A 25341-nucleotide genomic window follows, 5' to 3' on the forward strand; every position below is an offset into this window, starting at 1 on the left:
AAATGTGGACAAAACCCAACTACGCTAGACTAGGTGGGATCTTTTTTGTGTCGATAAAATTAAATTATGCAAGAAAAGTCAGTGGATACGCTTTTATGTGCAAATATTGATATAATAACCGTCATATCGAAGAAAACTTGGGAGTATCGCGATGACGTGTGGTCCTCCCACTACGACTTGTCGGGAAAACATGCAGACAGATTAAATAAATGATTATGAACTTCACAGGGTGGTGAAAGTGCAAGGTGATGAGCTTGATGCTCATTTCCAATAAATAGAGGGTCTTATTCTGGTTCATTGATGCTTTGCTGCAGTTTGACAAAGAAAAATAATCTTGATATTTTGTTAATAATCTCACCCTATAGGCTATACGTGCACTCTAGCCAACAGCAGGCAGATACAGTACTTTACCTGCACAATGTTTGCTAGAGCATACATGCCACTACCAGAGTGGGCACACTCGTTGTATAAACACTTTTTTCCTTTGTGAGAAAACCATCAGTAGAGTTGAAAATGCAATGGGCGAACAGGAGCTAAGCCACTCTATAATGTAAAATGGGTATATTTTCATAGATAGTGAAAATATAGTCCACTATGTCACTTTTATAAGAAATACTGACTAGTTCCCTGAAGAGTTTAAAGGCTAATCAATGTAAATGCATGACAAGGAAAATAAAGATACACAATGCAATTTAATATTTTTGAAAGGGCCTATTCAAACATTTATTATTCTTATAAAGCATTACACGTCTGCCCACTGCATTGAAAAAAAAAAGAAATGTGTCTTGATATTCAGAGGGGACAACATTTTTCCTCAAGTTATTAGTGGGCAAATGAGATGTTTCTGTCCCATGAAAGCTATTTTCAAACAAATTAATAGCATTGAAATGGTACAATGAGCTACAACGTTCTTCTAAATAATATTCGAAAATGTTTTATAAAACTTCATTGTGTAGTGATAAGACGCATATATACATTAGAACGTTCATCACCTGACAGAAATGTAATACAAATACTCTAAAGAGGTTTTTAAAAAATCAGGGGAAGGATCGTTTTACACATGTATCTGTTGTATGTCAATTAAGGTACTTGAGCTAATCAGTTTGGCAACTTAAAAGATACTGATAATATCAGAGTAGTAATTACATTAGGAAAAAAAACACTGGGATAGTCTTTATATTGGACACAAAGGTACTCAGTTCTACGAACCTTCGAGAAGTAGCTTATCATTAGTTTTCGTGGGGAAGAGGTCAAGCAAGGGGGTGGAAAACATTGGCCTCTCAAGAACCACCACGGGCCTGAGGTACTGCAACTGCTTAATGGCTAGGTCACCACAACCTGTCAGAGCCTTTTCTAAGATGAGGCGCAAGTTCTGGACTGATGTGTATTCCCCTGTCCTGGGAAGAGGCTGAAGTGGGGAAGATCGAGCCCGCCTGCTACGGGTAGTAGTGAGGCCCATCTGGCTGTTCTCCTTTACAGAACAGTTACGTCTGTAGGAATCCCGCCGCCGAGCTGACACCACGGGCGGTTCAGGCCTGTGGCTGTTGCAGTGAGAAGCCCGGGGCCTCACATCATCCTTAGTGCTCTCCTGTATGAACTTCAGGAAAGACGACTCGAATCCCATAGGTTTATAAGTAGCCAGGTCAAATGTGCGAGGGGGAGGGCTGTGAGGCTGGGGGTCCTTTGGAATGGGAGGGAGCTCAGAGAGCTCGTTCTTACGTTTAAGTGGCTGGCGGGCTTGAGGAGAGGGCAATGGCACAGAAATTATTGTTGGTTTGCCACCATCTTTGCCTGAACTGTCCATGAAGCCCTCATCAACACTGAATCGGAGGGAGGATGGTGGAGAGAGATCAAGAGCGGGCGGGTTTGAGGATTTTCGCCTTGGCCTCTCCTCTTGGCTGTTCTGAATAGCAGGCTCTTCAGTGTGCCCACTAGGTTCTCCATAAAGCAAGTCATCTGCACCCACCAAAACATTCCTCTCAGCAGGTGGCTCATCTTTGAACCCCAGTGGGTCATGCTCATCAAGTGTTTCTGCTTCAATGGAGTGCAGACTCATAGGGACAGATGGACCACCTGGGTTCTCTGGCTCTGCTTGATACTCCATCTTCAGAACTCCGTTAGGTGCCCTCGTCATATCAGGGCAAGCAGATAATACAGTATTCCTCTGAATCAGCTCATCCAGTTTCTCTGCACTAAACACAAGCTTATCCTCATTCAATTCAAAAGCCTGATTGGTTAATTTGTGGCAATTCAAATAGTGACGGCGCATACTACGTATAAATTTGACTACAGAATCACAACCTTGCACCATGCATGGGTAGGCTTCACGTTGACAACGATCTTGGCACATCTGTAAGGCCTCCTCATGGGAACGGAATACCATATCTTCAAACCTTCTGGATTTCTTTTCAGTTGACACATGTTCACCATCATCTTCATCTCTCTCTTCACTAGTTTCTTCAGCCTTAACATCTTCAGGAGACTTCGGGCAGTGTCTCAGAGATTGCCGGAGGGGTAGCTTGGTTGCATCTTTCTGTGGCGTAGATGTGATGATCAGCTTCTTTTGGCATCCAGTGGCTGACGTGTCCTTGTGAGTATTCTGGAGACGTAATACGAGTGAATCATAGTAATTGAGGTGGCTAGAGAGTACATGTTTTTTCAGACTACTGCTTTGGGTGAACACTTGTGTACAGCCGTCATACTTGCAGCACAAGGTCGCCTGGTAAGGTTGATTACTCTTTCTGTGACTGTTTAGGCTACTGGTTGCCTGATCACTCTTTCTGTGGCGCTTTAGGCTACTGGTCGCCTGGTCACTCTTTCGGTGACTGTTTAGGCTACTGGTTGCCTGATCACTCTTTCTGTGGCGCTTTAGGCTACTGGTCGCCTGGTTAGGATGATCACTCTTTCTGTGACGCTTTAAGCTACTGGTCGCCTGGTTAGGATGCTCACTCTCTGTGTGTCGCACCAAGCTACTGTTCAGGAGGTAAGAAGCATTACAGTTGGCGTAGCTGCACCTAAACTTCTGTAAAGCCGGGTCTTCTGAAAGCACGGAAGGATGTCCCATCACCGGTGAATGAAACTTCTTCTGGTGGCGATAAAGACTGGAGGCGTGGGAGAAAAGCACCCCACAGTCCTTGTGCTTGCACGTATAAATGCCGCCCTTGCCTCTTCGCATACCTCCGTCTTCACGTTCCTCCTCTTCAAAGTGATCCTGCACAGAAGATGGAGGGTGACTGCATTTCTTATGCTTGTCTCCAGATTTAGCAAATTGTACAATGTTTTGTCGCATTATTTTCTTTTTTTGGTACTTCTGCTGCCAGGAGGGGTGTTGCCAGGTGGGGGTCTGAGATTTTTGTGTAAAGGAGTCTCTTGGCTTGGTGGGTTCTGTAAAGGAGACTGTTGGCTTGGTGTGTTCTGGGGGCTGTGTAAAGGAGACTGTTGGCTTGGTGTGTTCTGGGGGCTGTGTAAAGGCGACTGTTGGCTTGGTGGGTTCTGGGGGTTGTGTTATAGAGACTGTTGGCTTGGTGGGTTCTGGGGGTTTACCCTCAACCCGCTTTTTAGACCAACAGCTCATTTGCTCCACAACTGCCTCGCTAAGTCTATGCGTCTGAAGATAATGAACCCTCAAGTCCGTCTTCTCTCTATGGCATTTGAAGCAGAGGTGACACTTAAATGGCTTAAATGTAAGTGATTTGAGGATCTTCATTCCTTTCGCCTTCTTCTCTGAGAAATTATGCTTGTTCATGTAGTGGCGTATTAGGGTTGTGCTGGTCACACTTCTAAAGTTGCAATCATTAAGCTCACAGAAGTATGGTTTAGTAGAGGCTTGCAAAACAAAAGGGCTGACCTGGTCTGCATCCAAGTGTTGCTCTGAGGGTAGACTGTGGGGTACTGATGGTTCAGTGGTTGATGTCAGTTTCACCCTCTTGCCAACAGCGGGTGGCGCTCTCTTTTGCAAAAACACAACTGGGGACCTGGTGCCAAGACCCTGATGGCAGGATATATTTGATGTGGATCCTGAGATTGGATGGAAGGGCTCACAATATCCATTTGTAGAGCTGGAGAGAGTCAAACTAAGCTGGCTAAGCCCAATCAAAATCTCTCTCAAAGGGTCATTGTCCAGGCTTGAGGGAGATGTTGCTGTGTTCTTAATAGATGGGCAAGCATTTTCCTGGCTTGACCCCTTCATTAGCAGACAAGCTGCAAGTTCATGTTTGTTCTTGTCATCGTTGTTGTGCTCTGTTTTTACCTTTAGACCTTTAGATTTCAAGCCCTTCTCTTTGACAAGATTTTTGCGTTCCTTATTCTCAGTCTTGAAATGTTCTGGATGAACACACCTTAGGTGCTGGTGGACATCTCTGGCTTTAGAGAAGGTCAATCCACACCTTTCAAAACCACAAGTGAACTTTTTTCCATCAAAGCACACAGCAACAGATGCCATTGTGCCCTTGGGCTCCTTGCAACTCGACATGTGTGAGGCACTGCATGTAGAGGAAGCAGCATTGTTTTCCCCATTGACTACCTCCTCCAGTACAGTCTTTGTGTCACAATACTTTTTGGGGCTGGCTATCTCCTCAGTTATGGAGTCAAGATGTTTTCTTTTGGCCTTCCTCTGTGCCTCAAAGTCGTCCTCAGAGAAGGTAATGCCGTGTGTGGCTAAATGCCGGCCGAATTCCTTTTTAGAAAAGTAGAACTTCTTGCAATCAAGGCTAGTGCAGCTGTATGCTGCGTCACGAAAGTGCTGTGCTTCATGGTGGTATACCTGCCCCAAGTCACAGAAAGAAAGACTACAACCTTTGAGCTCACACTGGTAGCTAAGTTGAAAGCCATGGCTCTGCTTGTGTGCGACAAGCTCATTGGAGGTGCTGAAACGAGCGCCACAACCTGTGACCATACACATGTAAGGCAGGTCACCGTAGTGCACACGCCGATGCCTGCGGTGGTGATAGGCAGACATGAAGTGGCGCCGGCAGTAAGTGCACTTTTCCCTACGGTCTCTCATTTCAAAATAATGTTTCACGTTCTCGTCCCCAACATGGTCCTCTGATTTAAGGTGCACACCCAGGTACTTGGAATGCTTAAAAGTCTTTGTACAGTGAGTGGCAGGGCATGTGTATATGTCACGATTCTGCAATTCAAAATGAACGTTAATGTAATCAAATGTGACGTTATCCTCATGACCAGGCTTCCTGGGTGCAGATGAAGCTTGTTCTAAAATGTGCTCCAGAACATCAGGATCATGTGTGGACTGGTAGTACAGCATTAAGGATGGATCAAGGGCAATCTCACCAGGCTCCAAGTCATCCAGGTCGTCCTCCTCCATTTCTTTATCCAAATCAATCCTCTTTTTGTCCTTTTTCTTCTGTCGAGTGCTTCTGGATGGCATTTGAAGGTGTAGTTTGGTGTGTGGGATAAAATCTTTTCTGCTCTTAAACTTCTTCAGGCAGACAGGGCAGGTGGAAATACCGTTTTCTTCATGCCTCTTAGAGTGAAGAAGGATTCGAGTCTCAGTAACAGATTTCTCACAAATCTTGCAGAAGAACTTGTATTTCTTCTGCAGTGAGCCCTGCTCCGAGGTACCCTCAGCATCTGGCTTTGAAGGTGGTTTACTGTCCCTCTCATTTTCTTCATAATGACCATCAATGCTACCACTTGTCCCATTTACGTATTCTCTTGGCATATCAACAAATCCCTTCTCCACCTCTTCCTTTATATCCTGCTCAAGACTAACCTCTTCCTGCCCCCCCTCTTTCTCCTCCTCCTCTGGCTCAGGTTCAAGCCCCAGCAGCATGATGCACTGATGCTTGAGTGTCTTCCAGTCCCAGAATTCAGGGTCGAAAGGCCAGTGGGCTTTAAGTGCCAGGAGCAGTTCACACCGCAGGGAGTTGGGGATGATGGCGTTTTCCTGGTCATACTTCTGATCGGGCCGCAGATAGAGCTCTTGAAGAGAGCTGAAGGCCACATGAGAGAGGCCTAAGAGAAACTCTGTCAGCTGGCAGGCCCGCAACACCTCAAGATCGTCTGGTAGGAGGCAGGATACAGTATTGCACACAGATATCCTCGTTTCTGTGTCCTCTTGCTTTGGGAGCTGTAGTGCTTTAACACATAACTCCACAGATGAAGCCAGACCCAGCTCCTCTGCCTGTAAAAGAAACAAGAGGAGATCGTTTTTTCCCAATGGTGTGACAGTGGCCTACCATTTAAAGTAACTGCCCACTTTTAAAAGTTTATATTCTGTTAACTCATATCCAAATAATATTGTTGACTGGTCCTATACTCTTATGTGGCCAAAGTATAAATTGGAGAAAAAAAACACTTCAAAAACCGAACCTCAAACAGTATCTCAAACAGACCGTTTCAAAAATGCTTGCCATTTCCTCATAGAACATGATGTCATCTCCCTGAGGAGGATTGAGCTGGCAAATCAGCGGTCTACTTGCATGAATATTTAATGACCAGTATAGACAGGTTGGCTGACAACGTCATGAAAATGATGCACGCGCATTGATGTGGCCAGAAGGCGTGCGTTGTTATGATTCTGAACATTCAGATGTTTAGCAACAATGACAAGAATCTGCCTTGTGGGGAATTGCAGGTGGCTCGTTTCAGCATGTTGTATCTTGTTATTGATACCATGTCTTGTTTGGAGGTGTTTTGACTGTCATGTTTATGCTAATATGGCTCAAACTCGCTAGCTTGCTAACCAACAATTGTAACAAAGTATTTCAGAGACAACAAGTGCTCATTGTGCAAATGTATTTATGTTTTCATTAAACATTTGAAGACTAAATATAGTTTACATGTTGTCAACAGTCTAAGCCAACCCGTCCGTTTTGCCCCAGTTGCGCACACGTCGCTTTTGTTGCTAAACAACCTACCCGTCTATACGCCCACACCATTCTGTTGTTGGGGTACGCCTACAACATTCCAACACAGAAAAGCTGCTTTTTAACATATAATTTAAAAAAAAATTGAAGTAAAACTATTTCACTCATATTGTAAGTAATTATAGGTAATATTTCATAGAAATCTGGAAACACTGGGCAGTTACTTTACATTTTGGGAAATTGTAACTGATATTTCAAAAAAAATAAGTCAAAACTTTATATTGCAATGACATATCAAAATCAGGAGGGAGAAAAGTCTGTATTCTCCTACCTCTGTCCGGATGACACGCACAAGGAAGAGCAGATGGTAGACAGTCTTAGCAATGGCACCAAGCTGCAGGCAACGCTCCAGCAGTGATTCCAAAGATGGGTCGATCCTTCTCTGCAGCTTACTCCACAACAGTGTGAGCTCCCTAAAAAGACAGAAAAGATGAAGCAGCATAGAAAAATACAACATTGGAACAAGACCCGAAATCACACACCAGCCCAGAAATAAGAATTTCAATATATCCATATGCTTTGCCCAACTCTTGACAGTGACCACTGAAAACTCACCAGGAGCAGTACAGGCTCTGCTGCTGCAGCTGCTGAGTTAGGAAGGTAGTACACAGGATGAAGGCCGTGTTATCCTCTCCCTCTGTCTCCAAATTGCATGTAATATCCAGCACATCCTTACAGTCCAGTCTGGATATCTGCGGGATAAAAAATAAAAATAACAAATAAAGGCCAAATCTGTGGCCTTCAGAAAGTATACACACCACTTGACTTTTTTCCACATTTTGTGTTACAGCCTGAATTTTAAATGGATTAAATTGAGATGTGTCACTGGCCTACACGCAATACCCCATAATGTCAAAGTTTCTGGACATTTTAACAAATTAATTCAAAACGAAAAGCTGAAATGTCTTGAGTCAATAAGTATTCAACCCCTTTGTTATGGCTTGCCTAAATAAGTTCAGGAGTAAAAATGTGCTTAACAAGTCACATAATAAGTTGCATGGACTCACTGTGTGCAATGAGTGTTTAACATTATTTTTAAATGACTACATCATCTCTGTACCCTTATCTGTAAGGTTTCTCATCGAGCAGTGAATTTCAAACACAGATTCAACCACAAAGACCAGGGAGGTTTTCCAATGCCTCGCAAAGGGCACCTATTGGTAGATGTGTAAAACATTTCAAAAGCTGACATTGAATATCCCTTTGAGCATGGTGAAGTTACTAATTACTGCAAATATTGTACAATCCAGGTGTGCAAAGCGCTTAGAGACTTACCCAGAAAGACTCACAGCTGTAGTCGCTGCCAAAGGTGATTCTAACATGTATTGACTCAGGGGTGTGAATACTTATGTAAATGAGATAATTCGTTATTTCATTTTCAATACATTTGCAAAATTTTCTAAAAACATGTTTTCACTATGTCATTATGGGGTATTGTGTGTGGATGGGTGAGAAAACAAAATCTGTTGAATTCATTTTTAATTCAGGCAGTAACAACAAAATGTGGAATAAGTCAAGAAGTATGAATACTTTCTGAAAACACTAACTACAGTATTGTGGACCATATCACTTACATTTTAAGGGCAAATGAGTTGAAACTAACAACACTGTCAAATTCACTAAGACATCACATTTATTTCCTTTCATAACATCATTATATGAAAGTTATTTAAATAGCAGTATGAATAATCATGCAACGGAGCTGAGCTAAAAAAACAAGCTGTTATCACAACAACACACTGACAGACCTCCATGATGGCCTCCTCGCCCGGCAGCAGTTGGCAGAGGAGAGAGACGTAGGTCTGGCGGAAGGTGGTTTGGTTGGAGACAAGATGGCATTCAGCACAGGCCTTAGCCAGTACCACAGCCTTCGCCACCTCCCCCACTTTCTCCAGGTGTTTAACCCGCATCTCCATGAAGCCCTCCCCCTCCAAGGAGATATACGCGTCAACTACAGGAACATGACAGAGCAACAAATGCTAGTTGATTGGCTGACTGGAAACGCATACAAAAATACATCAAATAGACAAGATGAGGTTTATTACAGTCACTGCTGCTTGTGCACTGTTGACAATACAGTAAGGTGGTGATACTGACCTTCCTCTGCGGTTGTGGGATGACCGGTGAGAAGGGCACTTAGGACAGGGTTACTCCACGCGCCACCCTCCCCTGTGATCTGGAGCAGGGCTTGAAGGTCTATACTCCCATACTCCAACAAGGCATCATGGGCCACCTGCAAAACCCGCAAGAACATACACAAAGGGGTTGTGCCACAAATGTCACGTGAGGTAACAGTGACAGCATGGTAAAGTAATAGGGCTGTGACAATACCAATATTGCAATATTTTTTCTGCTGCAAAAATGAAAACATGAAGCAGACCAAACTCTTTGGTCCGTTAAAAACATGCTGTATATCAAATATTGTGTGCTATAGCTTGGAAAATAAATGTGACTCTGGATGACAACATGTTTGTTTCTAACATTAGGGCTGTTTTACTAAAGAAGTTAAAATCCGCTTCGTGTTTTGTTTCCTTGCCACGATACTAACGAGTATCGCGATACTGGTATTGTCCCGGCCTTATAAAGTATGTAATATAGGACAGGCCCTCACAATATCAAGATATGGATTGGAAATAAAAAAATCACTACTGCAAACTTCTGTCAATTCCCCTGCTAATGTGCTCTCATGCTTTCACTCCCTTCTTCCAGAACACATTTACTTTCAATGCAAAACATTTACTCAAACCCCTCTGGTGGATTGCCAACTTCTTATTAAACAGTCCCCAGGTGGTCAAGAACCCCGGCACATTATCAGACAGCACCAGTGTGTAATGTAGTATTCTCCAGAGAACATTGCTTGGGCCACTGCCATTCATCATCAACACAGCAAGTCAATACTACCACCAAGCGATTGTAAATAAACCTCTCTATACTGCATCCATTTCTCTATAGTTCAATCAGTCGACCACGCATTCTTTTTCCTTCCATCTTCTTTCTCTCTCTCATTAGCTACTATTTCTTAACATCTTACAGCAAATCCTTTACCTGAACAGAGCGGTGAAATTGAACCCAGGCCTCATAAGGGATTTCGTTTTCAGGCACAGATAGCAACAGTTCAAAACAGCTCCTGGAAGCAAAATAACAGAGACAATGAAGGACAACTTGTGAAACTTCAAGACACAATGTTATCTATTTCTAACATGCAGCACAAAGAAAAAAACAATGAAGCCATGTCAACAACAAAAAGGCTATGTATTGAAGCACACAGTAGAAAAGGTGAACATTATACTGCTCTGGTTTCAAAAGAAGAAGCAGCTAGGTACAACCATAACAGTTTAAAGCACTTTGTTACTCTGAGTTCACTCACAGTGCTAGTCTCTTCAACACCAGGGCAACAGTGTCAGAGTCTGCCGTGAGATGTGGCCTTGAAGCTGCAAAGCAGTTGATGGCCAGGCAGTAGACCTCCAGGAGAGGAAGCCCATGTTCCACAGAATTCCTGCTCCCAGCATAGTCCATTAGTGCCTGCAAAGACAGTCAAAAACACTTTCAATTACAAAAAAAAAAAAACAGGCAGTTGGGTTGCAGCTACTAAAAAATATTTTTAGCACTTTCACTTTCATTAGGACTAAGCCAACTAACAGCTAGCTTATTTAGTTAAAGGAAAACACCCTGAATGCCACAGACATTGTGTTGATAGCAGGCATCATATGTCACTGTTTATTAGTCTACCTGTGAGGTGTGGCAAGGCTCATTGAGGGAAGAGGCTACAGAGAGTGTTCCCCTAGGATATATTTTATTCTTCCTCCTAAGTTGTGGTCCTCTGTAGCTCAGCTGGTAGAGCACGGCGCTTGTAACGCCAAGGTAGTGGGTTCGATCCCCGGGACCACCCATACACACAAAAAAATGTTTTATGCACGCATGACTGTAAGTCGCTTTGGATAAAAGCGTCTGCTAAATGGCATATTATTTATATTATAAGTTGGGTGGAATTGGTTGTTTCAGTTTCTTACAAAGGCCCATTACTTCTTGTCCGAAGAGATGAGTCTTGCTTTTACGCCGTCTATGTGTAGAAGGTAAATATATTTTTTATAAAAAAACATTTTAATTGTCATGGGGAGGGGGGGTATGGGGTCTTCCTGCAAGGGGGGAGGGGGGTACGTGTCTGATTGGTCCCAGCTTGCACTCTCTCTTTACCTTGATTGGGCCTGGGGGAGCAGCCTATGTATTTGACAGCTCTAAGACGAGGTGGACCTAGAGAGCTGTGGACCCCCAGTCTGTCAAATCATCAACATTTCCCCAAAGCCCCTCCTGCCAAGAGCCCTAAGTGTGCACTTCTTTACCACCATTATAGGGGGTTGGCTAAATTTAACCTCCAACTAGGGTAAATATGAGTCACTCCTCCAGAGAATGAGCTCCAGCCTGGGTATATCTAACACCCAATTAATGGTTAGCAGCTATAATTAACCCAGTTTAGGGTTTTTGGTAAAATAGTTAAATGGGAAATCTGCAGTTCAAACAATAAAGTTAACTCCCCGCCCCTGTTTCTGTAAACAGCTGAGGGATGGGGCTGGAGCAAAGTAAGCACTATCAAATTCATAGACAGAGCTATAAACACAAGGACTGACCATCAATTATATAAACATTATAGTTTTAACCATGTTGAGGCTATACTGTGTGTTTACAATTACATTGTTTACAAAGATATTAGTTTGAAAAAAGCCTATAAAACAAACAAGACAGTTCAACTAAGTTCATGAGGCATTTTTAAGTTATATTCTTCAAGAATCAATGGCTATATCATGAATTTAAGAAGTCAAAACGGATGTAGCAATCTGATTGTCCCTTTAAAAACTCTCAATGTTGCAAAAGTAGAGGAAATATCATAGCAAACTGATACTACAGAAAAATATGTTTAAAACAAAAAATTGTCTTCATTTTCGAATTATGTATAGTTGAATATTGAGTTTGACAAGTGTAGCCATCACCTTTGCTTACTTAAGTGTTAAAAACAAAATGAACGTGGTTGAACCACGTTGTTGCCATCAACTAGCAAGAAAGCATGTTTTTGTAGAGTGAGGGTCAAATTAGTTCGTTAACTCGATATTGAAACAAGTCAGCTTGAAGTTGTAACTAACAAATAAAGGTGGCTAATAAATAAAACTAACTAGGCTAATTGATAAGTAGGCTGACGAAGAACACTTGCACTGCAGGCCTATTTACATGCATGCCTGCAAGTACCTGATAAACAGAACGTGAAACGCCCCGCCCCGCTTACTTTAAATAGTCTAAACGTTGCATATAGAAGCACGATAAACTAGTTAACTACTAGTTTGTATGGCCTGGACTTAGTACAAAAATATTTTGCAAGTTGTCGTCCTGGACCACTGCATCCGTCTCTCTCTCGGACAAGCTTGCACAACAACCATGACAACATTGGTTGCTAACGTTAGCTAGCTAGTTAACTATTAGGTAGCTCAACTGATGATAGCATGGCTATGTTTTGCACATCATTGGTGGGCATGTCATGCAGTTGTGTTATACTTTGCAGGCATCGTTTATTGTGCATTAGATGCATATTGTTCGCTTATCCTGGTCAAATGTTCCAGCTAGCAGCTAAAGGCCATATTGGCGCTGGCGCGTACACAGCCAACATCGCTAGCTAGCTAGTTTAGCTATGCGAAAAAACATTGCTTTTCCTTTGAGTTTTGCATGCACGCTAGCTACCTGGCAGAAGTTGTCGCAATATTCGGTGGATGATATTTCCGAAATGTCTTGTTGCCTGAGCGTTGCTTCAAGCGCTCTCAAGGTGGTGAGCAAGCATTCCATGGCGACGAGAGTGTCCTCGGCAGTGTTGGAAGGCCGATTACTCCAGTCGGGCTCTGGTTCAACATCACTATCCGCCATCTTCAATCCCCGCCACCGCGCGTATGCAGCCCCTTCATGTGATGCGCGTGCGCTCACCACTTCTTCTTCTTCGTGTAGTTTTCCGGCAGACTAGACGCTTTGTGGCTTATTGCTGCAATTCAGAGGTCGGACTGCAAAGTGCACATTTTGTTCACAAAAAAAGGAAATGGGGAAAAAGGTTATAGCACCACCATCTAACCCTACATATACGCCACTATCCCCAACAAACCCACCACTTTGTCCCTAACAGATACACAAGGCAGTTGTCCAGGGAGGCTGGAACCCCTTCTGTACCCCCCTCCCTGTAGCTCTTCTGCACATCTGAAGGACTATAGCAATAAACACCAAGAAACCAACCATACTAAAGCACATGTTCGGGTCACTCTGAACTGGCCTACTAGACCTACCCAACTAGCACATTTGGTTCATTGGAAGTTGTGGGAACGTACGTTTTTGGTTTCCCATTGGTTTTTGGAATGAAGCCATACGTTTCCTGACCGGTAAAACGGAATGTTTTTAAAAATGTTTTGAGAACAGAAGTGAACATTTAACCTGTTCTGGAAACGTACATTTTTAGGTTGCAGGGAGGTTCTGAGAACATTTACATTACATTTACGTCATTTAGCAGACGCTCTTATCCAGAGCGACTCACAAATTGGTGCATTCACCTTATAGCCAGTGGGATAACCACTTTACAATGTGTTTTTATTTTTATTTTATTTTTGTGGGGGTGGGTTGGGGTAAGGGAGGGGTAGAAGGATTACTTTATCCTATCCCAGGTATTCCTTAAAGAGGTGGGGTTTCAAATGTCTCCGGAAGGTGGCGAGTGACTCCGCTGTCCTGGCGTCGTGAGGGAGCTTGTTCCACCATTGGGGTGCCAGAGCAGCGAACAGTTTTGACTGGGCTGAGCGGGAACCATGCTTCCGCGAGAGGAAGGGGAGCCAGCAGGCCAGAGGTGGATGAACGCAATGCCCCTCGTTTGGGTGTAGGGACTGATCAGAGCCTGAAGGTACGGAGGTGCCGTCCCTCACAGCTCCATAGGCAAGCACCATGGTCTTGTAACAGATGCGAGCTTCAACTGGAAGCCAGTGGAGTGTGCGTAGGAGGGGGGTGACGTGAGAGAACTTGGGAAGGTTGAACACCAGACGGGGCGGCATTCTGGATGAGTTGTAGGGGTTTAATGGCACAGGCAGGGAGCCCAGCCAACAGCGAAGTTGCAGTAATCCAGACGGGGAGATGACAAGTGCCTGGATTAGGACCTGTGCCGCTCTGTGTAAGGCAGGGTCGTACTCTCCGAATGTTGTAGAGCATGAACCTACAGGATCGGGTCACCGCCTTGATGTTAGCGGAGAACGACAGGGTGTTGTCCAGGGTCACGCCAGAACGTTTTACTATGGTTCCCTGAAAGCTTTCCCAGGAGGTTTCATTAACATTCTGAGAACATGTCTCAATAAAGACTTTTAATAAAACTGTTTTGATCTCCAAGTACAGATAGGACACATTGAAATTAATTTGCTTAGGCATCAATCATGCAAAGACAACTCCTTTTTTTATTTCAGCACAGCATCAGTGAGATTCAAACCCCTTGTACTGACTGCTCACATAGAAAGTATTAGTGTAAAAGTGGTCCTATGGAAAGATAGAAGGAAATAACCATGAGTATAGGCTTACATACAATACACAGGCCCAGTGTACTGTGGAGGTATACCTGGTAGTATCTAGAATACACATAATGACATACATTGAGTGCACAAAACATGAACACCTTCCTAATATTGAGTTAAGCAAACCAGATGGCACTGTTTTCTTGTTTTTTTATTACTTACGGATAGCTAGGGGCACACTCCAACACTCAGACATAATTTACAAACGAAGCATCTGTGTTTAGTGAGTCCACCAGGTCAGAGGCAATAGGAATGACCAGGGATGTTCTCTTGATAAGTGTGTGAATTGGACCATTTTCCTGCCCTGTTAAGCATTCGAAATGTAACGAGTACTTCTGTGTGTCAGGGAAAATGTATGTACAAAGTACATTATTTTCTTTAGGACTTTACTGAAGTAAAAGTTGTCAAAAATATAAATCGCAAAGTACAGATGCCCATAAAAACGACTTAAGTAGTATGTTAAAGTATTTTTACTTATATACTTTAAGCCACTGTCTACAAGGTGTTGAAAGCGTTCCACAGGGAGGCTGGCCCATGTTGACTCCAGTGGCAATTTTTGCATATAAATCTTGGTGAGGCAAATCAAATACATTTTTTGGGGATACATGCCAGCAAAGCCACAACATAACACTAAACAATACATTAATTGCACTATAACCAGACCCGTCGCCAGACCTCAGTCTTCAGGGGGGCATATGAAATGCATGGGAGGGCAGGGCACAATTATTATTAGCCTACAGTACGTATATTTAATAATACATTCCCTCAAGTGGGGGGGCACAAGCATTTTTGGGGGCGGGCCCGGCCACCTATGGCCCGCCCATAGCGACGGGTGTGACTATAATGGTGACAAACGGTGCTCAAAAACTGTTAGGGCCTACATAAAGCTGTCCCAACAGCAGTCCCAACACTTTACCATTGCTACACCTGGCTATCAGCGGAGCCTTGTCTGGCAGCAAAACAGTTCATTCAGCCTCATTTACTGCATTAAAAAAAAACATACAGTACCAGTCAAAAGTTTGGACACACCTACTAATTCAAGGGTTTTCTTTATTTTTACTATTTTCTACATTGTAGAATAAAGTGAAGACATCAAAACTATGAAATAACAAATATGGAATCATGTAGTAACCAATAAAGTGTTAAACAAATCAAAATATATTTTATATTTGAGATTCTTCAAAGTAGCCACCCTTTGCCTTGATGACAGCTTTGCACACTCTTGGCATTCTCTCAACCGGCTTCATGAGGTAGTCACCTGGAATGCATTTCAATTAACAGCTGTCCCTTGTTGAAAGTTAATTTGTGGAATTTATTTCCGTCTTAATGCATTTGAGCCAATCAGTTGTGTTGTGAAAAGGTAGGGGTGGTATACAGAAGATAGCTCTATTTGGTAAAAGACCAAGTCCATATTATGACAAGAACAGCTCAAATAAGCAAAGAGAAACGACAGTCCATCATTACATTAAGACATGAAGGTCAGTCAATCTGGAAAATCTCAAGAACTTTGAAAGTGCAGTCGCAAAAACCATCAAGCGCTATCATGAAACTGGCTCTCATGATGTCCGCCACAGGAAAGGAAGACCCAGAGTTACCTCTGCTGCAAAGGATAAGTTCATTACAGTTAGCTACACTTCAGATTGCAGCCCAAATAAATGCTTCACAGAGTTCAAGTAACAGACACATCTCAACATCAACTGTTCAGAGGAGACTGCGTGAATTAGGCCTTCATGGTCGAATTGCTGCAAAGAAACCACTACCAAAGGACACCAATAAGAAGAAGAGACTTGTTTGGTCCAAGAAACACGAGCAATGGACATTAGACCGGTTGAAATCTGTCCTTTGGTCTGATGAGTCCAAATTAAAGATTTTTGGTTCCAACCGCTGTGTCTTTGTGAGACGCAGAGTGGGTGAATGGATGATCTCCGCATGTGTGATTCCCACCGTGAAGCATGAAGGAGGAGGTGTGATGGTGTGGGGGTGCTTTGCTGGTGAAACTGTCTGCGACTTATTTAGAATTCAAGGCACACTTAAGCAGCATGGCTACCACAGCATTCTGCAGAGATTCGCCATCCCATCTGGTTTGCGCTTAGTGGGACTATCATCTGTTTTTCAACAGGACAATGACCCAAAACACACCTCCAGGCTGTGTAAGGGCTGTTTGACCAAGGAGAGTGATTGAGTGCTGCATCAGATGACCTGGCCTCCACAATCACCTGACCTCAACCCAACTGAGATGGTTTGGGATGAGTTGGACCATAGAGTGAAGGAAAAGCAGCCAACAAGTGCTCAGCATATGTGGGAACTCCTTCAAGACGGTTGGAAAAGCATTCCTCGTGAAGCTGGTTGAGAGAATGCCAAGAGTGTGCAAAGCTGTCATCAAGGCAAAGGGTGGCTATTTGAAGAATCTCAAATATAAAATATATTTGGATTTGTTTAACACTTTTTGGGTTACTACATGATTCCATATTTGTTATTTCATCGTTTTGAAGTCTTCACTATTATTCTACAATGTAGAAAATAGTAAAAATAAAGAAAAATCCTTGAATGAGTAGGTGTGTCCAAACTTTTGACTGGTACTGTAGCTGATGTGGCTGACTTGCTTAAACAAATGTGGTTCCTACTGACATTTGAGATGTACAAACTATGGTATAAGGGGACGACAAGCGGATAAGAGGCAATCCGTAATTTTGATTAAGACATTAATGAGCGAGCTAGGACGGATGTAGTCAATATAACTATTTGTTCAGCACTTTTGAAATATACAGCGACAGAATTCAGAACATGGGCCGTTCTTACAGTGTTCTCCCTGTACACCAAGTCAGAACCGTAGGATAAATAAAGGGGGCATATAAGCAGACAATGAAAGGTATTACAATGTTGGATGATCACATTTCTCTAAAACAGGTTATAGGCTACATGTGCACCACCAAGTCAGAACAGTAGGCGAAATTAAGAGGGGAAAATATACCATATTATTAGGTAGAGGCACATGGGCTAATAACAGCTTACTACACAACATACACTTAGTACTACTTTCTTAGCTACAGTATACATATCTCCCTGGCATATTAAATAATTTATGCGGCAGCATACAATACACTTTTTGACTCACCTTGTTGTGCTCACTTGAACAGGAAGGTGGCGCGGCGGTCCTAAGTGGGCAAATTTTGTCAGCAAACTTTGTCATCAAATACTGGCATTCTCTGGATTTATGGTGCTTTCAAGACAACTGGAAACTCTGAAAAAAACAAGGTTGAATCATGATGACGTCAGTGATCTTCAGGTCGTAGCTCTAGAATGAGGCCCAAGTTCCTGACTTACAATCTGAGTTGGATGACCGTTCAAAAAGTATTTTCCCAGTCGGAGCTCGTTTTTTCCCCGAGTTCCCAGTTGTCGTGAACTCACTGAAGTCAGATTTCCCAGTTCCGAGTTAACAGTTGTTTTGAGCGCGGCAGTAATCATGCTGGATTGACAGCATGGCCAATGTCGAATGATTATCATTTTAAACTTGGAAAAGACACCCTTAAACCCAGACTCTACCTCTACATATTACCCCAATTACCTAGACTAACCGGTGCCCCGCACATTGACTCGGTACCGGTACCCCCTGTATATAGCCTCCCTATTGTTATTTTTACTGCTGCTCTTTAATTATTTGTTACTTTTTATTATTTTACATTGTATGTTTTTGTGATATTCTTCTCTTTTTTAGTATTCTTTAATTAGTTATTATGATTATGTATTTCTTTTTTTTTGTTGGTATTCTTTCTTAAAACTGCATTGTTGGTTAAGGGCTTGTAAGTAAGCATTTCACTGTAAGGTCTACACCTGTTGTATTCGGCGCATGTGACAAATAAAAATTTATTTGATTTAGATTTGGGACCACACAGCCACTCCACTGAATAGCAGGCTAGTGATTGCTTTGCAATGCTTGCAGTTAGCCACTGATTCCTTCCAAACTACTCATTGTTGAATTTGCGATTTCCAACTTGTTGTGTAATGTTTATGTCCAATGGCCGATGAGCACCGATACATTTTAGCTATCATTTCTCTTCATTATTTCTCTTCATATGACAAGGATTAAAATGGATTTACCAGTAGATTGTCGACTTGATTCATGACGATGACTGCTAAGATTTTGAAAGTATGATGTTGACATGATCAGTCCAATCAAAGCTACTGTAGATATAACGTGATTTTATGTCATTTTATCTGTGGCCAATGACCTTGAGCCTTCTTGGATGGCACTTCTAAAGTAACTCTATGGCAGCACCCAAGGGGCTTGCATTTTCGAGCTCTACCCTTAGATTTGGTGGTGACTAGTGTCCCCATGAGTGACAGAACACTGAGCCAATCAAGGTGCAACTAGAGAACATTACCAACCCCTACGCTCCGTATTTTCCGCTGGCTGCCCCACCACCACCACCACTGTGCTAGGCTAAAAACACCTGTATTTTGGCTGCCTTACTCAAGAAAGCAAAAAAGTGGCCATGTTTGTATGCGGCTTTATTAACTCCATAATTTTGTATTTATTTTTTACATTGTTTGCAAACTGATATGTGACACGTATTAATGCCAAAATAACATGAAAAACAGGCAACCCACCCAAAAACAATTTGTTTTATTTTTAGCTAAAAATATGGGGCTCAAACAGGTGGGGGCTCTGCCACACCTGCCCTGAATGATGGGTCGCCACTGGTTGACTCCAATGCTTCCCACAGTTGTGTCAAGTCGCCTGGACGTTGTTTGGGTGGTGGACCATTCTTGATACAGACGGGAAACTGTTGAGCGTGAAAAACCCAGCAGCGCTGCAGTTCTTGACACAAACCGGTGCACCTACTACCATACCCCGTACAAAGGCACTTAAATATTTTGTCTTGCCCAGTAACCCTCTGAATAGCACACATACACAATCCATGTCTCAAGGCTTAAAAATCATAATTTAACCTGTCCCCTCCCCTTCATCTGCACTTATTGAAGGGGATTTAACAAGTGACATCAATAAGGGATCATAGCTTTCACCTGGATAGTCTATGTCATGGAAAGAGCAGGTGTTCCTAATGTTTTATACACTCAGTGTACACGCTAGTATCTAGAATACACATAATGACATAGGTATATACACTTGTTAAAAAGGGTTAAGGTTAGAGGAAGGGTTAGCTAACATGCTAAGTAGCTGCAAAGTAGCTAAAAAGTAGTAAGTAGTTGCATTGTTGCTGATCAGCCAAAATGCTAAAGTTGTCCGTGATGACATTCGAAAAAAATGTAGTGTCCCGGATTTACATTTACTATGTTACGTATTTTCTATGAGTCTATCCAGAGCAAATTACTGTAGTAAGTAATTTGTCTTACTGGTCCCCTGTGGGAATTGAACCCACAACCCTGGCAGATGTATATCAATGACGTCGCTCTTGCTGCTGATGACTCTCAGATCCACCTCTATGCAGACGACACCATTTTGTATACATCTGGCCCTTCATTGGACACTGTGTTAACAAACCTCCAAACGAGCTTCAATGCCATACAACACTCCTTCAGTAGCCTCCAACTGCTCTTAAACACTAGTAAAACTAAATGCATGCTCTTCAACCGAACGCTGCTTGCACCCGCCCACCCGACTAGAATCACAACTCTCGACGGGTCTGACCTAGAGTATGTGGACAACTACAAATATCTAGGTGTCTGGTTAGACTGTAAACTCTCCTTCCAGACTCACATTAAGAATCTCCAATCCAAAGTTAAATCTATAATCGGTTTCCTATTTCGCAACAAAGCCTCCTTCACTCATGCTGCCAAACATGCCCTCGTAAAACTGACTATCCTACCGATCCTTGACTTCGGCGATGTCATTTACAAAATAGCCTCCAACACTCTACTCAGCAAATTGGATGTAGTCTATCACAGTGCCATCCGTTTTGTCTCCAAAGCCCCATATACTACCCACCACTGTGACCTGTACGCTCTTGTTGGCTGGTCCTCACTACATATTTGTCGCCAAACCCACTGACTCCAGGCCATCTATAAATCACTGCTAGGCAAATCCCCGCCTTATCTTAGCTCATTGGTCACCATAGCAACACCCACCCGTAGTCTGCGCTCCAGCAGGTATATCTCACTGGTCATCCCCAAAGCCAACACCTCCTTTGGCCGCCATTCCTTCCAGTTCTCTGCTGCCAATGACTGGAACAAATTGCAAAAATCTCTGAAGCTGGAGACACTTATCTCCCTCACTAACTTTAAGCATCAGTTGTCAGAGCACCTTACCGATCACTGCACCTGTACACGGCCCATCTGAAATTAGCCCGCCCAACTACCTCATCCCTATATTGTTATTTATTTTGCTCATTTGTACCCCAGTATCTCTATTTGCACATCATCTCTTGCACATCTATCATTCCAGTGTTAATACTAATTGTAATTATTTTGCACTATAGCCTATTTATTGCCTTACCTCCATAACTTGCTACATTTGCACACACTGTATATATATTTATTTATGTTGTATTTTTGACTTTGTTTTGTTTTACCCCATATGTAACTCTGTGTTGTTGTTTTTATCGCACTGCTTTGCTTTATCTTGGCCAGGTCGCAGTTGTAAATGAGAACTTGTTCTCAACTGGTTTACCTGGTTAAATAAAGGTGAAATAAAAAATAAATAAAATAAATAAGGCTGCGTTGAAACAATGACTTATCAATGACCCAAGACCAGCTCAGTTAGTCCCTACCATTGTGACAATGAGTCGTCATAATGCTGCATCAAAATGTACATTATCCTAAGGGCGTTGGCAGACACGATGTAAGTAACATAATTTATGTCCCCCTAATTTCCCTGAATACTTCTGTTGATCCTACAGCTATTGTACGCAGTAATCATGAGCCTATGAACCAGAGTTACACTGTTAGCACTGAGGTGGTGTGCCCTAGTAGGAAGACCACTGTGTGCAGCTCACCCTGCACTATCAGCTACAAATATAAATAACATGAGCAAGTCTACTTCTGATAAGTTTCCCAGTAAAGCATTTTTAAAAATCAAGCAACCCAGAAAAGTGCTAAAAATAGCCCATATTAACATATGCAGCCTGAGAAACAAGGTCCATGAAGTCAATAACTTTCTTGTAACAGATGACATTCATATTCTGACTATCTCTGAAACTCACTTAGATAATACCTTTGATGATACAGTGGTAGCAATACATGGTTATAACATCTACCGAAAAGACAGAAATGCCAACGGGGGCGGTGTTGCGGTCTATATTCGGAACCACATTCCTGTAAAACTTAGAGACAATCTCATGTTAAATACTGTTGAAGTAATATGGCTACAGGTTCATCTGCCTCACCTAAAGCCCATTCTTGTGGGAAGCTGCTATAGACCACCAAGTGCTAACTGTCAGTATCTGGATAATATGTGTGAAATGCTTGATAATGTATGTGATATCAACAGAGAAGTATATTTTCTGGGTGATTTATATATTGACTGGCTCTCATCAAAACGTCAAATTGTAACCAGTGCCTGCAACCTGATTCTGGTTGTCAGTCAACCTACCAGGGTATTTACAAACAGCACAGGGATGAAATCATCAACATGTATTGATCACATCTTTACTAATGCTGCAGAAATTTGCTTTAAAGCAGTATCCAAATCCATCACAATATAGTAGCCATATCTAGGAAAACCAAAGATCCAAAGGCTGGGCCTAATATAGTGTATAAGAGGTCATACAAGAAGTTCTGTAGTGATTTATATGTTGATGATGTAAATAATATTTGCTGGTCTGTTGTGTGTAATGAGGAGCAACCAGACACTGCACTTGACACATTTATGAAATTGCTTATTCCAGTTACTAATAAGCATGCACCCATTAAGAAAATGACTGTAAAAACGGTTAAATCCCCTTGGATTGATGAGGAATTGAAAAAAGGTATGGCAAATAAGTCTGGCAGCCCAACTGATTGGCAAACATACTGCAAATTAAGAAATTATGTGACTAAACTTAATAAAAAGAAACTATACTATGAAACAAAAATAAATGATATAAAGAATGATAGTAAAAAGCTTTGGAGCACCTTAAATGACATTTTAGGAAAAAATGCAAACTCGGCTCCATCATTCATTGAATCAGTGTCACGATCGTCGGAGGAAGTGGACCAATGCGCAGCGTGATAAGCGAACATACTTTATTTTTTAAATGATCACCACATGAACAAAACAACAAACGATACGAACCGTGAAGTCCTTGGTTACAATACAAACCATACGGAACAAGATCCCACAACACACTGTGGAAAACAGGCTGCCTAAGTATGGTTCCCAATCAGAGACAACAAGCAACAGCTGATACACGTTGCCTCTGATTGAGAACCACACCAGCCAACATAGAAACAAATGAACTAGATAATCCCCCAGCACACAAAACACATAGACACAACACACCCTGGCTCAACATAACAGAGTCCCAGAGCCAGGGCGTGACAATCAGATGGCTCATTCATCACTGATATTGCCAACTACTTTAATGACTTTTTCATTGGGAAGATTTTTTATTTAAAAAAATTGTATTTAACCTTTATTTAACCAGGTAAGCCAGTTGAGAACAAGTTCTCATTTACAACTGCGACCTGGCCAAGATAAAGCAAAGCAGTGCGATAAAAACAACAAACACAGAGTTACACATGGGATAAACAAAACGTACAGTCAATAACACAATGGAAAATCTATATACAGTGTGTGTAAATGTAGTAAGTTATGGAGGTAAGGCAATAAATAGGCCATAGTGCAAAATAATTACAATTTAGTATTAACACTGGAGTGATAGATGTGCAGAAGATGATGTGCAAATAGAGATACTGGAGTGCAAATGAGCAAAATAAATAACTATGTAAATAACAATATGGGGATGACGTAGTTGGGTGTGCTAATGACAGATGTGCTGTGTACAGGTGCAGTGATCGGTAAGCTGCTCTGACAACTGATGCTTAAAGAAAGTGAGGGAGATAAGTGTCTCCAGCTTCAGAGATTTAGATAAAATAAGCAAACTTAGGTATCACATGCCTGCAACAAACGCTGACACTACACATCCAAGTATATCTGACCAAATTATGAAAGACAAGAATTGTACTTTTGAATTCCATAAAGTCAGCGTGGAAGAGGTGAAAAAATGTGTTTGACCATGCTGCAGGTGATATAACTGTTTGTATGCAATATTTGCTTTGTGGACTTCACCGGACAGATGTTGCTTTCTGGTTTTGTGATGAAACAAACATATGTGTAGTTGAATTTATTCCGCCACTGTGTAACTGTTGTCTTTTTGTGGTTGGTGCACGCCGACAGACCTGTATGGTGGATGGAGTAAGGAAGCCCAGTGGTTGGTGCACGCCGACAGACCTGTATGGTGGATGGAGTAAGGAAGCCCAGTGGTTGGTGCACGCCGACAGACCTGTATGGTGGATGGAGTAAGGAAGCCCAGTGGTTGGTGCACGCTGACAGACCCCTATGGTGGATGGAGTGAGGAAGCCCAGTGGTTGGTGCACGCCATCAGACCTGTATGGTGGATGGAGTGAGGAAGCCCAGTGGTTGGTGCACGCCGACAGACCTGTATGGTGGATGGAGTGAGGAAGCCCAGTGGTTGGTGCACGCCGACAGACCTGTATATGGTGGATGGAGTGAGGAAGCCCAGTGGTTGGTGCACGCCGACAGACCTGTATATGGTGGATGGAGTGAGGAAGCCCAGTGGTTGGTGCACGCCGACAGACCCCTATGGTGGATGGAGTAAGGAAGCCCAGTGGTTGGTGCACGCCGACAGACCTGTATATGGTGGATGGAGTGAGGAAGCCCAGTGGTTGGTGCACGCCGACAGACCTGTATATGGTGGATGGAGTGAGGAAGCCCAGTGGTTGGTGCACGCCGACAGACCCCTATGGTGGATGGAGTAAGGAAGCCCAGTGGTTGGTGCACGCCGACAGACCTGTATGGTGGATGGAGTGAGGAAGCCCAGTGTTTGGTGCACGCCGACAGACCTGTATGGTGGATGGAGTAAGGAAGCCCAGTGGTTGGTGCACGCCGACAGACCCGTATATGGTGGATGGAGTGAGGAAGCCCACACCATCCATTATTTTGTTATTTGAAGAAAAGTCTCTCCCTTCGTACATATATTTGGGTTATGTGAGATATCCTGTAAGAGCCTTCGTGCCCAAACCCTTGCAGTGTGATAAATGTAAACTATTTGGACATGTCAAGTGTATGTAGACGGGAGGAGTATCGAATGCCAGTTGAGGTGAAATGCTGCAATTGTGGTGGCGAGCATGCGCCTGAATTCATGAAGTGCCCTGTCAGGGTGAAGGAGACCGAGGTGGCAAGAGTGAGGGCTGTCCAGCATGTCTCCTATCCGGAGGCGGTGAGAAGAGTGGAAGAAACCATGGTAGTTGGATTTGAAACATCAGTAACTGTTACTCGCCAACAGGATCCTGACATGTTGCATGTTAAAAAGGTGGACAGCCTGGAGGTGTGTTCGGTCATTGTCCTGTTGAAAAACAAATTATAGTCCCACTAAGCCCAAACCAGATGGGATGGCGTATCGCTGCAGAATGCTGTGGTAGCCATGCTGGTTAAGTGTTCCTTGAATTCTAAATAAATCACAGACAGTGTCACCAGCAAAGCACCCCAACACCATAACACCTCCTCCTCCATGCTTTACGGTGGGAAATACACATGCGGATATCCATTCACCCACACCGCGTCTCACAAAGACACGGCGGTTGGAACCAAAAATCTCCAATCTCCAATCTCACATTTCCACCGGTCTAATGTCCATTGCTCGTGTTTCTTGGCCCAAGCAGGTCTCTTCTTATTGGCGTCCTTTAGTAGTAGTTTCTTTGCAGCAATT

The 25341-nt window shown here is 42.9% G+C and overlaps 1 protein-coding gene across 3 annotated transcripts; it reads right to left on the reverse strand.

The window, feature by feature from the left end:
* Positions 1-673: 673 nt before the first annotated feature.
* LOC121538969 (zinc finger protein Rlf) lies at positions 674-12807 on the reverse strand. Of its 3 annotated transcripts, none has more exons than XM_041847127.2 (9): positions 12612-12807; positions 10255-10409; positions 9933-10014; positions 8985-9120; positions 8636-8838; positions 7443-7579; positions 7159-7300; positions 2885-6142; positions 674-2806 (listed from the first exon to the last, which is right to left on the reverse strand). In XM_041847127.2, the coding sequence occupies exons 1-9, from the start codon at positions 12789-12791 to the stop codon at positions 1202-1204; spliced, it is 5898 nt and encodes a 1965-aa protein (XP_041703061.2). In that variant the 5' UTR covers positions 12792-12807; the 3' UTR covers positions 674-1201. The 3 variants fall into 3 exon arrangements, with proteins under 3 accessions (XP_041703061.2, XP_041703059.2, XP_041703058.2); XM_041847125.2 differs by having other exon boundaries at positions 674-2762; positions 2841-6142; XM_041847124.2 differs by having other exon boundaries at positions 674-6142.
* Between the last annotated feature and the right edge of the window lie 12534 nt (positions 12808-25341).

The sequence above is a fragment of the Coregonus clupeaformis genome, unplaced genomic scaffold (assembly GCF_020615455.1).
Source record: "Coregonus clupeaformis isolate EN_2021a unplaced genomic scaffold, ASM2061545v1 scaf0007, whole genome shotgun sequence".
NCBI lineage: Eukaryota > Metazoa > Chordata > Actinopteri > Salmoniformes > Salmonidae > Coregonus > Coregonus clupeaformis.

Excerpts from the sequence above, each read along its gene's own strand:
- LOC121538969 (XM_041847124.2), bottom strand. The coding sequence starts at position 12,791 with ATGGCGGATAGTGATGTTGAACCAGAGCCCGACTGGAGTAATCGGCCT. Across the intron at positions 8,839-8,984 it reads TCCCACAACCGCAGAGGAAG|TTGACGCGTATATCTCCTTG; the intron begins GTCAGTATCACC and ends ATGTTCCTGTAG. Across the intron at positions 6,143-7,158 it reads TGCGTGTCATCCGGACAGAG|GCAGAGGAGCTGGGTCTGGC; the intron begins GTAGGAGAATAC and ends TTTCTTTTACAG.